Source organism: Tursiops truncatus, chromosome 12, assembly GCF_011762595.2.
Source record: "Tursiops truncatus isolate mTurTru1 chromosome 12, mTurTru1.mat.Y, whole genome shotgun sequence".
Taxonomy (NCBI): Eukaryota; Metazoa; Chordata; class Mammalia; order Artiodactyla; family Delphinidae; genus Tursiops; species Tursiops truncatus.
In genome coordinates this window covers 75,051,945-75,067,723 of record NC_047045.1, presented here as the reverse complement: position 1 = coordinate 75,067,723, position 15,779 = coordinate 75,051,945, and the positions used below count along the sequence as shown (strand labels likewise).

The 15,779-nt window shown below is 42.7% G+C and overlaps 1 protein-coding gene across 1 annotated transcript in view; it reads right to left on the bottom strand.

Annotated features, from left to right (window-relative positions):
- Nucleotides 1-15,779, bottom strand: part of CCDC170 (coiled-coil domain containing 170) — an 85,337-nt gene that overhangs the window by 3,480 nt on the left and 66,078 nt on the right. Inside the window, 3 exon segments of the mRNA XM_033867850.2 lie at nucleotides 426-662; nucleotides 10,757-10,999; nucleotides 13,343-13,516. Coding sequence (XP_033723741.1) covers nucleotides 426-662; nucleotides 10,757-10,999; nucleotides 13,343-13,516 — 654 coding nt within the window.

Sequence of the window (15,779 nt, the reverse complement as noted above, 5' to 3'; positions counted from 1 at the left end):
CTGTTTGAGAATTGGGATTGTTTCCTGCAATTGATCTCTGCTGGAGATAAAATTTCCCTCCTGAGGCTGCAGCCCTGGATAACGTTAGAAGATCTGGGATAACACAAACTTCAGAGGCAATCAGCAAATATAATAAAAACCTCTTCACAACCAGAACCTGGCTTTTCACAGGCTTTCCATGGCTTCGATAAGAATGTCTTTTTCTTTGCTACAGTTCGCGCCACGAAAATGTGAATTGTTTTTCTCAGTGGAGTAAATCATAATGGTTCTTTTAATGCCAAAAAGATGGTAGAAGACAGATAGATACGTTAGAATGATATAGAAAGCTTGATAAATTGGTTATGAAGAAATGTATGAATAATTATCAAGCTTTTGAATTGCCCCATCTTTCCTAAGTCAGGTTTCACTGCCAGATTTCTACCCACCTGCTTTTCTCTCTCTTCTGCTTCTTCCAGAGATTTTTTTAATGTCTTCATTTCACTGGTTACCACTTCTAGCATGTTTCTGGCCCTCTCTTTACTCTCCTTAGCCCCATGCTCTGTAGTCTCCAATTCTGATTTGACAGACAGTAGCTTTTTCTCAGCATTCTCCTTCATCTTTTCCAGTTTGTCTCTGGATTTATTTAGGTCTTCAATAGCTTTGGTCTGTTCCAAAGTTTTAATCTAAGCAGTCAAAGAGAACGCTGATAATTTCTTCTGCATTTATTTAGGAAAATTGTATGAACAAGACAAATCAGAAGTCAGTGGGGACTTCCTGGTGGCACAGTGGTTGGGAGTCCGCCTGCCAACACAGGGGACACGGGTTAGATCCCTGCTCCGGGAAGATCCCACATGTCACGGAGCAACAGGACTCGTGTGCCACAACAACTGAGCCTGCACTCTAGAGCCCCCGAGCCACAGCTACTGAAGCCGTGCACCTAGAGCCCACGCCCCGCAACAAGAGAGGCCACCGCAGTGAGAGGCCCGCCCGCGCGCTGCAGCAAAGAGTGGCTCCCGCTCGCCGCAACTAGAGAAAGCCCGCGCGCAGCAATGAAGACCCAACACAGCCAAAAATAATAAAATAAATAATAAATTTTTTTAAGTCAATGAAATTCATTTAACAACTCCTTTCATGAATGAAGAACTGAATCCAACCCAGTTATACAGACTCTGCTAAGCATATAGACTGGACGAACATGTCTTAAAGCAGTTATAGTTTATGAGCAAATATTAGAGTATCATTATGTGGAAGATTGATGCGATGAAATGGTAGATAGCATGATTCAGGGGTTAAATATTAAAACAAAGTCTGTGGTACTCACACATAGACTCTACCGAGCTCCACAGGGAAAGCAACTTGCACTTTTTACCCCTGCCAAGGGGTCATCCCTGGTATACAAACATTAGAAAGAGCAAAATGTCTCCTCACTTGGTGATTTACCACAAGGAAGCCCCACTTAAAATCTCCGTGGCAAGTCATCAGTGCTGTGAGGGAAATTAGCAGTTTTTCTGAAAAAATGTCTTCTGACTTTACCAGTGAGTATATGGGAACTGAGAGGTGGCCACAACATTCACTGCAGGCAGGAGGCAAGGGTGGTACCTCTCTCTCAGAAGCTATCCCAGGATCTTAAAGCCAAAACAGAGCGTCCTCAAGTACGAGGCACATTTGCTTTATTAGTTTAGTATTTAAAATTATACCAGATCTGCCGACAAAAAGAATCTGAGTCAGAGGAATGAAGGTCTGATACATACTATAGCATGGATGAGCTGTGAAGACATCACTATACGTGAAATAAGCCAGACACAGAAAGACAAACACTGTCTAATTCCACTCCTGCGAGTTACTGGTGTAGGCTAATTCATAGAGCCAGAATGCGGAACAGAAGTTACTGGGAGCTGAGGGAATGGGGAGCTCTTGTTTAACGGGCACAGAGTTTCAGTTTAAGATGATGACCAAGTTCTGGCAATGGACAGTGGTGATGGTTGCACAACAGTGTGAATGTGCTTAATGTCACTGAATTGTACATGTGAAAATGGTTAAAAATGGTAAAATTTTATGTTCTGTATATCGTACCACAATTTTTTTAAAAAAAGAATTGGAGGTCGTTTTGCATAATTAGGCACAAAGTTTTTTAACTGACCATTCAAAATAAACATGAATGAGGTACCACTTATCCACTTACAAAGATAGGTAGTAACAAGTGTTGGTGAAGAAGTGGGGAAACTGGAACGCTCCTGTACTGCTGGTAAAATGCAAAATGGTGTGACTGCTGTGAATAACAGTTGGCCAGTTTTCAAATTGTAAACATAGAGTTGACTTATGACCCAGCAATTCCACTCCAAGGTGCATATATGCAAGAGAACTAAAAACTTACGTCCACACAAAACCTTCACAAGAATGTTCGTAGCAGCACTATTCATAATCACCAAAAACTGAAGACAGCCTACATATCCATCAGTGGACGAGTAGATACTATATCCATGCAGCGGAGTATGACTCAGCAATAAAAAGGAACGTAGTACTGATACATGTTACAACGTGGATGAACCTTGAAAACATTGTGTTAGGGGAAGTAACTCAGTCACAAAAGACCACTTATTATATGATTCCATTTATATGAGAGATCCAGAAAAGGCCAGGGGTTGGTGGGAGTAGAAAATGGGGAGTAACTGTTCCCCATTTCTTTTTCAGGTAATGAAAATGTTCTGAAATTAGATAGCAGTGATGTTTATAAAACTCTGTGAATATACTAAAAATACTGAATTGTACACTTTTAAAAGGGTAAGTTTTATTATATGTGAATTTATCTTGATAAAGTTGTTATTGGAAAGTACATTTACAAAGAAGCCTTTAAATGCATCAAAAGAAATTACTTTGAAATAAAGAAGTACACGTGGGATGGACAAAGCGCCAATACCAGCAGAGCTCTGAATTTAGTTCTGAGCCTCCTAACAGTTCAGACAAGGCCTACAGGCATATTCTCAAAGAAAAAGCATAAATTTGTGTTTTAATTTTGTTGAAAATCATTTAAAGGTTACATCTGAAAGTAATAAAAAGATACCAAATAATGAGCGTTTGCTGATTTCTCCCTTCCCCTTTCATTTTATCCCTTCTTTCCTAAGAAAGAAAGACGCTTTCTTACTGCATCTACTCCCAGCCTGTTGTTCCCAGGGCAAGTCTGAGTCACGGGGAGAGTGTTGGGGAAGAAGAAAGCCTGAGAGACTAAATTGATCTACCCGATAAAAAGCTGAGAGAGGAGTGGGAAGAAAGAGCCTCTGTCAACTAGGCTGCAGGAAGTGTTTCTGGATGAAACTTGGGATGATGGAAGAGGGGCTTGTGAGGAGATATAGGTGTCATGCAGCAAGGAAACAAGAGGGAGAGAAAACAATGGGAAAGACGCTTTAAAATATTGCTACTCTTGATGAATGAAATCCTCCTTTTTCTTTTTTCCTTTTTGTTTTGAGTAACAATAATAAAGCAACATGAGCATTTAGTTTCTGGACTGCTGATTATTTACTGATGAAGGATTCTGAGATTGTTGCAATCTACCCAGACTACATTTGGAGGCTACTGTCAGAGATTAAAATCTTGACAGAGTCTCGGGGTCAGAGCTCATCTTCATGGAGACTGAGCTCCAGAATTACGGCGTAAGGAGCACAAGCTGACCTGACCTAAACTCTGAAGGGTCCTCCAACACTTCTGGAAAGTCAGAGGAACGGTAGAAGCTATTCTAAGATTGGAAGTATGACACGATACGGAGGAAAGGTGCCTGCTTGGGACAGGGATGTCAAGATGGAAAATCAGATTTATACTGTCTGGGTAATGTCACTAAACTGAGAAAGCTTGAGTCAAATACCTAAACTGGAAACTTGTTTGTACCTACTATCACACACACAGATTCTTAAGAAATTAAATTCCTTTCCAGGCAGAGAGGAAGTCAATGGCAGACACTCTTGGACAAGTTCAAAACTTTTGAACTGGCTCCATGCAGGAGAGAGGAAATCTCTTGGGAAACTGACAGCTGCTCGCAATCCAGAAGGTGTAAGAACTACTGCTGTAGCTTGGGAAATACGCAGCAAATAAAATGCCAGCAACAGCTGGGGGAAGGGATTCGGAGTCAGCTTTTTCGTCAATGAACCAGCACCAGTAGGGCAAGCACTTGAGACAAGGAAATGGCACCCACGAAGTGCAGGTCTGCAGGGGCCAACCTTGGAGATCATTCATGGATTCCAAGTTATCAAAACCCGTATTTGAACGTGGACTGTATATTAGTACGAGTATATTCGAATATTATCTCAGTGTAGATTCCTGAGTGTAACGACTGCACTGTGGTCACACAGAAGAATTCTCTTGTTCTTAAGATATAGCGGGTAAGTATTCAGGGATGAAGTGTCATGATGTCTGCAACTTACTCTCAAATGGTTCCTCTCTCTGTCTCTCTGTATCTCTCTGTCTCTCTCATTAGGCAAAATATAACAGTAAGTAAAATGTTAACAATCTACATGAAAAGTAAAAGAATGTCTGTTATGCTATTCTTGCAACTCTTCTATAGGTTTGAAATTTTTCAAAATAAAAAACTGAGAAGGGAGCTTTCCCATGAGTGATCGGTACATGTATAATGCATCCTACCAGTAAAAAATTCTGAATATATATGTACATTTATTTATAAATTATATGAACAAGTGCTCTAAATAATACATTGTGTAGATTTTCAAATATTTTACAGATAGGGGACATTAGATGAGTGAAATCAATATCAATTTTAAAACAAGGTTATCTCCCTTTGAAACATAAAGATTCCCTTCACATGCCAACTATCTCAGTGCTGCAGAGAAAACATGGGGCAAAGCAAGAAGTTTCTGGGATCGCTATGTTGCATTATAAACCTTACATTAACAGAAGAGGAGATCCATTCAGCCTTTCTACTCAGATTGCAAAAACATTTACAGTGGGCCATCTACCAAAGGAGATGGAACACAGCTTGGAGAGTTAGCAGCACATAAATCAAGTCCTAATGAGAAAAATTTACAGCCAAGAATTTCTCAAAAATGTGAGACTTTATCACAATCCTGAGGGCTGCCTGAATTCTTGTTGTCAGGGAGAAAGTAATGGACTCCAAGCCAAGCCACCAAGACCGAACTGGGAGTCAGCGGTAGGAAGTAAGCCTCAGCCTCCTACGTCAGATCCAGCAAATGAGACTGCTGGGAGGATGGGGGGTTGGGGGTGGGGAAAGGGGGCCAAGGCAAATGGGCTTCTTAATCCAACTACGGGAGTTTATCAGATCCAGCCCAGAGTTCAGTGAGAGACTGTGCCCACAATTTTTTCCCAGTGGGACAGAGACGGTCACAAACAAGACTGATGTGCCACTCAGACCCCAGCGAGGATGGACCAGCTTCCGAGTCTGCTTCCCTTCCAGTGAATAACATATCTGGCATCTGCCTCCTTGAGGGAAAGCGTTTCACATCTGGTGAACAACTCTCTCGTGTTATAAGGGCCAAAGACCCTGAAAGAGAAGGTGATTCGACGTAACATCGGACCTGTTGAATCTGCCAGAGGATGTGAATTCTCCACCTAGAGGGTTTTTAGGAGATCGCACTGAAAATAGGACCCTGCGGGAGCCAGGCGCTGCAAGAGGGCTCTCTAAAGGGGGTGGGACAGCAGCGGGGGTGGGTCACCCAATGATGCTGTGCCCCTCCTCAAAGAACCACAGAGATTTCACTAGGAGGAAACCACAGCACAAATCAAAGGAAGATGCTCCACTCTGCGGGCTGAGCACACCCCAAACCCCTCCGCAGCACCAGGGAGGTTCTTTCTCACAGGTTCTGCTTGACGTACACGTTCAAAGTGGGGCGAGTTCAGGGCAACTCAAGGTCCATGGATCTACATAATCAGAGCTGAGCTCATGATGGTAGGTTTGGGGAAAATAATATAAAGAAAGGCCGCACTGGTTAGATTGGAGAAAGTTCTGGAGTGTGGGAGGAGCATGGGAAGCAGCTACCTTATGTGGGAGATTATCAAGAAAGTGAGAAAGCAGAAGAGAGCTTTGCTGGTGGCTGAAGAATGTTACCTTCTTTGGGTGTTTCCTTGAGAGACTACAAGGAAGATACTAATGGCTTTCCACTAGTTTTTGGTTGTCTGACTACCAGTCTTCGGCCACAGCTCCCTACTAAGATTGAGCGACATGGTACAGGCTGAAAGCTCACCACCAAATATCTATTCTTCCTTTTTTTATTACTTCCCAGAATAAAGACCCATTTCTTAGGCTGACTTCATCTAAGTGAGCCCCAGGGACTAAGTTACAGCCAACGAAGACTAAGAAGTGTTGTATTGTTCCTGGAAAGTGGCATACAGGATGTCCTTCCACCTTTCCTTCGGCCTGGTGCCTGGAATGAGGCCAGCAGCTAGCTTGCACTAAGAGGTGGCATTGAGGAGGAAAGTTATTGCTGGATGGTGAAGCAGAAAGAGAGAACAAGCCAGGATCAGTGATGAACATGAAGCTATCCTACTAAACGTGGAACGACTACGTCCATGCTTCCTTGCAGTGAGAAAGACGTAAACATCTTTCCTGACCAAGCCACTGTTATTGTGTGTTTCAGTCTACTCAGCTGAAACTATTCATAACCCATGCCGGCTACAAAGCAACTAGCGTTGCTTTGGGCAGATCCCTAGAAACAGAAAGTAGATTACTGGTTTATGGAGTTTGGGGAAAGGATGCATATGAAGGTTTTTGTTTTAGTTTTGGGAGGTGAGGGGATGATGGACATGTTCCAGAATTAGGGAATGGTGACAGCTGCACAACCTTGTCAATATATTAAAAACTACTCAATTTTGTACTTTAAAAGAGTGAATTTTGGGAGTTCCCTGGTGGCCTCGTGGTTAGGATTCCGGGCTTTCACTGCCATGGCCTGGGTTCAATCCCGGGTTGTGGAACTGAGATCCTGCAAGCCACGCGGCACAGCCAAAAAAAAACAGTGAATTTTATAGCATGTGAATTATATCTCAGTTTTTTAAACGAAACACATAGAAATGTGTCCAAATTATTACTTTGTATCAACCCTCTCTAAATGGTGAAATTAATGACTAATTTAGTAAGAGTGCCCCCCCCAACCCCACAAAAGACATGTCCACCCAGAACCTCGGAATGTAGTCTTATTTGCAATTTGCAGGTGTAATTAAGATAAGAAGCTTGGGGCTTCCCTTGTGGTGCAGTGGTTAAGAATCTTCCTGCCAATGCAGGCGACATGGGTTCGAGCCCTGGTCCAGGAAGATCCCACGTGCCGCGGAGAAACTAAGCCCGTGCGCCACAACTACTGAGCCTGCGCTCTAGAGCCCGCAAGCCATAGCTACTGAGCCCGCAAGCCACAACTACTGAAGCCCGTGTGCCTAGAGCCTGTGCTCCACGACGAGAGAAGCCACCGCAATGAGAAGCCCGCGCACCGCAACCAAGAATAGCCCCCACTCGCTGCAACTAGAGAAAGCCCGCGCACAGCAACGAAGACCCAATGCAGCCAAAAATAAATTAATTAAGTAAGTAAATTTTTTAAAAAAAGATAAGAAGCTCAAGGTGAGATCATCCTGGATTAGGGTGGGCCCCAGATCCAATAATGAGTATTCATATAAGATACAGAAAAGGAGAGACATACAGAAGGAAAGGTGACAATGGAGACAGAGATCAGAATTCTGCAGCGGTATGCCAAGGGTTGTAGGCAGCAACCGGAAGCCAGGAGAAAGGCATGGAATGGTTCCCCTCAGATGCTCCAAAAAGAACCAACCCTAGCAACACCTTGATTTCAGACTTCTGGACTCCAGAATTGTGAGAGAATCAATTTCTGTTGTATTAAGCCACTCTATTCGTGGTACTAGGTTACAGCAGCCCTAGGAAACGAACCCAAGAAGGCCATTTTTGCTAACGTCAGAAATACTGCTTTATGGATAGTAAAATTAACACAGGGACAAGCATAGGTGATGTACAAAGATGGAGAATTGATACCATCAGTCTGTCTTGAATACTAATATGTCTCAAGTAAAACAATAAAAAGCTGTTTTGTAGTTGAAATCTTATAAATTCATGAAGTTAGCATTTACTGTATTAGTTAGCATTGGTGTCATTTACTGTATTAGTAAGTTATAGAGATCTCTGTTCCTTACTGGCAGGCAGACTTTGCACTCTACTTAAATGTTTAGGGGCTGAGTGATTGCTGAGTCAGTCAAATCCAGTCTCTTCTATACCTTACCTGTAGAAATATGTGCACCTCTTTATGCAAAATAAAACAACAAATTAAACACACAAGCCAACTTTATTTACTTTCCTGTCTCTCCTTCCCTTTTCATCCATGTATTCCAGAAGACTAGGCCGCCATCTTTGTTTCTACTTCTCTGTCATTTCTCAGCCTACTGAAACTTGGCTTTTTGTCAGAGCCTTCACTCACTACCACCATGATCTGCTATTATACACGCTCAAGCCTTAGATGTCCCAAGGCCAAGTGTAGCAAATAGTCATTCAGTCTTCATCTCACGGCTGCCCTTGATGCTGTTGCTCACAGCCTTATTCTGGAGTCCCTTTGCTCTCCTCATATCTCTGTTTCTTTTTAGTCTCTTTCCTGACAATTTCACTCATCTTCTTGAAATTCCCCAGCGGCTCCCCAGGACCCAGATGAAAAGTCCAAGCATCCTCGCGTGACACACGAGGCCCTGTGTGAGCTGGCCCTGTCCCCTGTCCGCTACCCAGTTTCTTCTCCCAGTGCTCCAAACCCCGGAAATTATCACGGTGTTAGCAGCAGCCAATCAGCGTTTCTATCCACCTGCTTATTGCATTTAATTATCACTCATTTTCATTCTCTTCTCCAATCTGTCTATATTTCAGTTATTCCCATTCTACCTCCACAATGTTTACCTGTCCACATGTCACCTATGTGATCCATTTTCTTCTTTAACTTAACCACCTTTTTAACTTAAAGGAATTTAATGATTTTAAAGGGAATTTTATATGATTTCAACAGAATGTGCCACAAATGGGAGATAACAATAAAACAAACACTGTATTAACAATAAAACAAAACGGTATTAGTAGGTACTATTGCTGGTACTCAGCACTGAGCATAAGGCTTATTCTTTGTTTAAAATGTAGACCAGCAAGTGTTCTAGGACATGTAACCTCTAAGATTTTCTCCTTCATGGTGAAAGAATTGAAAGAAAAACTAAAGGGAACCCATTTTTTACTTCAGGATTGAACATCATATAATACCCCATCCTGTATCTCCTAGAAGCATTCTGTATACAGAATGCTTCTGCTCTCTTCCCGCTTCCGCTCTCTTCCCGCTTCCGCTCTCTTCCCGCTTCCGCTCTCTGCTACACGAAGCGTGGGCTCCTCTCACCGCAGCACCACTTCTAGTTCACAGGGTTGTCTTGGCCCAGGCCTCCTATGGCTACTCTCACTACACTTAGCCGGGATCATGGCTTAGCGCATCTGCCTGGGAACCTCTGATGGAGAGTCACCGTGTCCCTTACTTGAGTGGGCCACCGCCACCTGCTCCCACAGTGTGCTCTCTTGAGCACATCTTTAGCGACCTTCCGTATGCCCCAAGAGCGCAAATGGAACTTCAGGCCCCGGGGCATGGGTGCGATCTAGGCCCCCTGCGCCTGCAGCCCCTGCCAGCCAGGGAGGGAGCAACTGTGTGCTGACTCCAGGGCACATCAGTGCTCCCTGACCCACCAGACACACCCCCCAAAGGTCAGTCTCAAGGTATGAGACGGGTGTCCAGGATACTTACTTCTGATATTTTCTCCCCCCCAGGCACCCTATCAGATGCTTTCCCTAGCCTCCCCCTTCCTTTACATTCAAGTATGTCCACTCCCCTGGGTGGAGTCTGCCCTCCCCTTCTCTAGGGAAATAAGCCTTTACCTAGTGGCCTCCTCCTGATGCCAAAAGGGCTTCAGGGGGAAAAAAGCTAATGACTCAGAAGGGAGAATAGAGTGGGAAATATGCCCTAAAATATCGTCCTGCTACACAGATCCAAGGGCTGGCTTCATTCCAGAGTCCTTTTCCCAACTGGTCTGTGTCCAGATTCAGAAACATTCCAAAAGTCCATTTCAGAGCCCGTGTCTGCAAAGAGCAAGGACATCATCGTTGCCCACTTCCACGACACGGGTATGTGCCAGGGGTGACGTGCGTACATGAAGTTAGGTATTGTGGCCAGCGGCACACATACGTGATATTGAAATATTTTTATTAAATCCCAAGTTCTAATTTCGTTCTTCTCTGTATTCATTAGAAGCCGAACACCCCGAATCCAGGAATCACACCACCCCAACCTGTCTGCCCTCTTCACCATTTGGTGTGACACATCGCACAGCACAACCCACACCTGTCTTGTCAGTGAACACTTCTGTTCATTGTCTCATTTTCTCTAAGCAAATTCCTATGTGAGAAATCCCTACATGATCCCTACCATGATAGTCACCCACACTTTGAAGAAATGCTTTTATTTTCTGTACATCACATCACCCCTTTGACTGACTTTTTGACTGACTTTTCACCCCTTTTTGACTGACTTTTCACCCAGCAACTATGGCTTCAATTCAAATACTGAAGAGACACGAAATTGATCGACTCTGCTGATCTGTGGAATATTTGCATTTTTCTCACAACTCTAGAAAATCAGAGGAGATTTTCAGCTTTTTTTTCCTGGTGTGTCCCTTTTAAGGCTGTCACGCTTTTGCATAAACTTTTATGGAAACACACACAGACAGTGACAAGGAAATGCAGCTGAGCACTTGCCTGAAGCTCACTGGTGTCAGCCAGTTTGGCTTTGAGGTCAGTGTTCGATTCTCGACACACGCTCAGCTCCTTCTGCAGCCTCTCCACCTTCTTCTGCAACTTCCTGATGGTGACATTGCCCTCGTCCCCCTCCACGGCCGATGCCAAATGCACCTGCTTCTCCTCCTCCAGCTGGGCTACTTTTTGCCAGAGGAGGTTCATGTGCAGCTCTTTGCTCTCCAGTCTTTCTTTCTGAGTCTTTAGCTGGTTTAATACAAACAGGGATTTTTTTTTTAATAATCATTGAATAGTCAGTAAATATAAATGAATTACTCAGATAACGTTGATCTTTATCTACACGTCAATAAGACTAATTTGTAAACCATCAGATTTTCCTGATTGCATTTTTCTATCCCTATTTTTCCAAGCATTAATTTGGTAGCTGCAAAGTATGAGACAAAAAGAGCCACAGAAAATGCACAAAGGAGTAGGCTTTCAATGTCTGATTCCCTCCAACATTATGTGCATCATAATAAAAATGTAAAATTACTTTTAAAACTACTAAAATGGGCTTATCAAGAGCAGAACATAATAAGACAGACAAAATCCTCTCCAACACCCCACGGCAACTATACTGCTACTGGTCTTTTCTGAAAGAAGACAAAGTGTAAATTAGTACCGAAAACCCAGTGCGACTACTTTCAATCACTTAGAACCAGGTTGAGTGGCACCAAACGTGGGAGTTGATATATTTTTAAAGTAAGCTATATGAAGGAGATTTTGAGGAAAGCTTTGTTTATATATTGAAAATCTTAGAAATAGAAGGGACTTCAAGAAGGCATTGCTTCATTAGTGTCTTTACTATACGCCAGACCTTATACCATCCACAAACCAGGCTGAAGAGGGTCTGCAAATAGCACTTAGCATCGACGGTCAAACTTGATGAAAGAAATTGTAATGGTTTTTAGAAAAAGATTATGGACTCTATGAGGAGAAAAAAATCCTCCTGGGCTTCATATGTCACAATTAGTGAGTAGAATATTAAGTACAGGAACCTCTTTCATCTCTTACAAACACTGGGAATTGGAATCGTGTAGAATTATAGAATGTTAGAGCTAAAGACCATCCCATTTTCCCTAATTATATATTCTGCATTAGTAAAGTGTTTGAAGGTGTGAAGGGCTTACTGAAATGAGGGCTTAAATATCTTGTCTAACAGTGACAGCAATGTCCATGCCCACATCCTTTTTTAACGAGGCGCTTTTAGTATTTCTCTAACTAAACTCCCTTTCCTGAGCTTCTTCATGTCAAATTTCACTCTACTGCAAATTTACCATGGTAAGTTCTGTACGCTAGTCATTTTAATAATTATATAATACTTAAGAAGGAATAATATTGGATATTGAGGAAAAATCAATTATCTGAGAACTTCAGAAAGAATTGTAGCTCAGTTTAATGTCTCTGATGGTACTAGGGGTTGTCTGCTTTCTTTTATAAAATATTCCTTAAGATACAGTAAATGGAGAAGAGGTCAAATATGAATAGAGCATCTTCTATGAACCAACAGTACAAAAATGCTATTTATTAACAACCTCATGAGGTAGGCATCATCCCCATCTTAAATACGAGGAAACACAGAGAAGTATATAATTTGCCCAATGTCACACAGCTTGGTTGAACCAAATTGAGAACCCAGATGTGACTCATTAAGCAGCCTATACACGATAATTCTACCATAGAATTTTCTCCTAAGAACTATTCTAAGGACACATCTGTGTTTTCCTATTTCTTTCCCCAATGCCAATAATTACATAATAATTATGTTTTTATGTTTCATCCATTCATTTATGTAGTCTAAACTGTTTCTAAGTCTTCCTTTGAGTGAGTGGAAAGTAAACTCTTCTCCTCTCTACTTTCTAGTGCAAGAGAGCTTATATAAAGGTGACACTGCTAGATGTTGTCCAGCTCTCCTCTTCTCCCATAGTCATAGAAACAGTGACTTCTTCAGCTAGACAAATGGCTACCCAGAGTAAAGGCTACAGTTCCCAGCCTCCCTTGCAGCTAGGTTTAGCCATCAGAACACATTCTAGCTGTGGGATATAAACACAAGTTCACATAGAAAACTCTGGGAGCCTCCTTTAAAAGACAGCTCATGCATGTTCTTCTGCATCCCTCTTCTTCATCCCTTTCTTTTTTAACCTTCTGCCCAGAACACAGATATAATGGTTCTAGGCACCACTGTGAACCATGACAATAAGGACCCCGCTAGGGATGGGCAATTACTGAGCTGAAAGGAGCCTGGGTCCTTGGAAACTTTACAGAGTAGAGCTGCCAACTCACTCTAAGCTGCTTACCTCCAGAAATGGATGTGAGGGAAAAAAATACCCAAAAAAACCCCTTCTACTTGTTTAAGCTATTCACAGTCAAACATAACCTTAGATGATACACTTACTTTCCCTTCAGACTTGAAACAGAGACTCAGCTTCTAAATACATATTTGTATAATATGTTTCCTAGCCACACTGGCAAATATGGTGGAAATAAATTATTTTTCAAGATTTAAGTTTCTCAGAATTTCCCTCTCTCAACACCAGCAGTATCCCCTACCTTTCTCTGTAAACTGTAGGCGACCGTCTTGTTTTCAATGACTGTGCTGCTCTCGAGGTGGACCAGCTGCTCTGTGCGAGCTAAAACTACATCCAGACGCGTGTCGAAGCCAAGTGCAGCAGCCATCTGGTCCAACTTCATCTTCTCTGAAAGCTGACCCAGAAATTTAAGATACTAAACCCAAGAACAAAAATGAAAATGGGACACAAAAGTAGAGTTAACAGGTGATCTCACAGAATCCTTGTGTTTCTCCCAAGCTTACAGGTAGTTCTCATTAAACCCAGTACAGAGCCCAGCCCCTGACTCCAGTGCTTGGTGATGAATTCTTGAACCACCTTGCCCGCTCCACTTTCTGTTCCTTGTCCAAATTCTCTTGACTCTCCTGGTCAGGGGCCTTGATGTTCAGTCTAACATTATACACTCTTCTTAACCCTGCCACCTGACAAATGTGGCACGCTCCTGACTGCATCTGAATCTCTCTGCTTTGGGGACATGCTGCTGCTACCATGACCCTCCCAGCTCCTGGGATCTACTGGCTAATCCAGCCCCTGCGATCCACTCATCCACGTACCTTCCATGGAAATTTTGTCCACCTAAGTGGGTCCTGGCCTCCAAGGTGGAAATTGACCAATTAGCTGGTTGCCATTTTACACTTCTTGGTTTCTACAAATCACGCTGAAACCAGAGCTCTCCATACAAACAAACTTGGGCAACATTTTTGTTTTTGTAAGTTAAAATTCTTTAGAAAATGTCTTTAGGGCTTCCCTGGTGGCGCAGTGGTTGAGAGTCCGCCTGCCGATGCAGGGGACACGGGTTCGTGGCCCGGTCCGGGAGGATCCCACATGCCGTGGAGCGGCTGGGCCCATGAGCCGTGGCCGCTGAGCCTGCGCGTCCGGAGCCTGTGCTCCACAATGGGAGAGGCCACAGCAGTGAGAGGCCCGCGTACCTCAAAAAAAAAAAAAAAAAGAAAGAAAATGTCTTTAAAAGTTTTTAATGTATCAAAGTTAAAGGAACAACATTCTAAAATTGAGCTGTATCAGGGAATTGAGCTGTAACAGGTTAAAGTTACAAAACTACCCTAGGATCCTCCTCCACTTGATTTCTGTGGCTTATCTCATCATGCCAGATATTAATCCTTACTAAGTGCTTGATGGATAAATAAATCCATCAATGAGCTTTCTATAACATAATTTCATGATCTGGGTTCTATCTTTGAAAGTTCCTTCTCATTGCAATAACTCATCCATCTGGCATTTTTAGGCAATTACATGTTTAAACAAGTATAAAGTATCATTTCCTGATGACTAAAGCACGCCAGCTTAAAGCACAGAGCTATCCATATTTCAGTCATCAGAATGAAATTATTTGTAAGTGTATATTTTCCAATTTTGTTGAAAAGCATACGTAAAACTTCATCTCTCCTGTAAGTCACAGCCGTTACAGACATTGCTGCTGTATTGTGTGACAGGACCACCACAGGCTGTTTTTGTCTCTGAATCATCAGCTTGTCACTTCTTTTTTTGGCTGTCTTGGGTCTTCGTTGCAGCGTGTGAGCTTCTCATTGCGGTGGCTTCTCTTGTTGCAGAGCACGGGCTCTAGGTACGCGGGCTTCAGTAGTTGTGGCTCGCAGGCTTCAGTAGTTGTGGCTCGGGGGCTCTAGAGCACAGGCTCAGTAGTTGTGGCACACAGGCCTCGTTGCTCTGCAGCACGTGGGATCTTCCCTAACCAGGGCTTGAACCTGTGTCCCCTGCATTGGCAGGCGGATTCTTAACCACCGCGCCACCAGGGAAGCCCCAGTTTGTCACTTCTTAATGTTGGGTCAGCCCCCCTCATGGACTATTTCATTTCTAATCTATGCAGATGAAAGTGAAATAACTGCTACTGTTTGTATTTTAAATAAAATAGAGTCGGTACCTTTCATGCGAAGGTATAAAAGCCTCTCTTTCTATTTCTACACGTGACCCATCCACTCAGTATTCAAGGATCTACAGCAGGCCAAAGGGGATTAAGGCAGGACTGAGCCAAGACCCCACAGAGAAAGTGCCTTTTCAAGGATCTTGGCCAAGCCTCAGAAAGTTAACGTTGCTGACAGGATTCCTGTACATTTTGTTCATTTGAATCACAGTGTAGCATGAATATATTCTATGTCGTATAAACCTCAATTACCTGTATTTAAATTTAATCTCTATACACCTCTGCTTTTCAATCTTACATGCCTACTATTTAAATTTACCTCAATTACCTGTATTTAAATTTAATCTCTATACACTTTTGCTTTTCAATCTTACATACCTACTAGGCTTACTAGGCAGTAAGGCAACTATGACTATTTTATAGGCAGTTATCTACGAAAGATTCACCATGGGCAGAATCAGTTTACACAACTTGATTGCATGACTGAAAGCTGTTTTGGCATAACCTCAATTAAAATTAATGA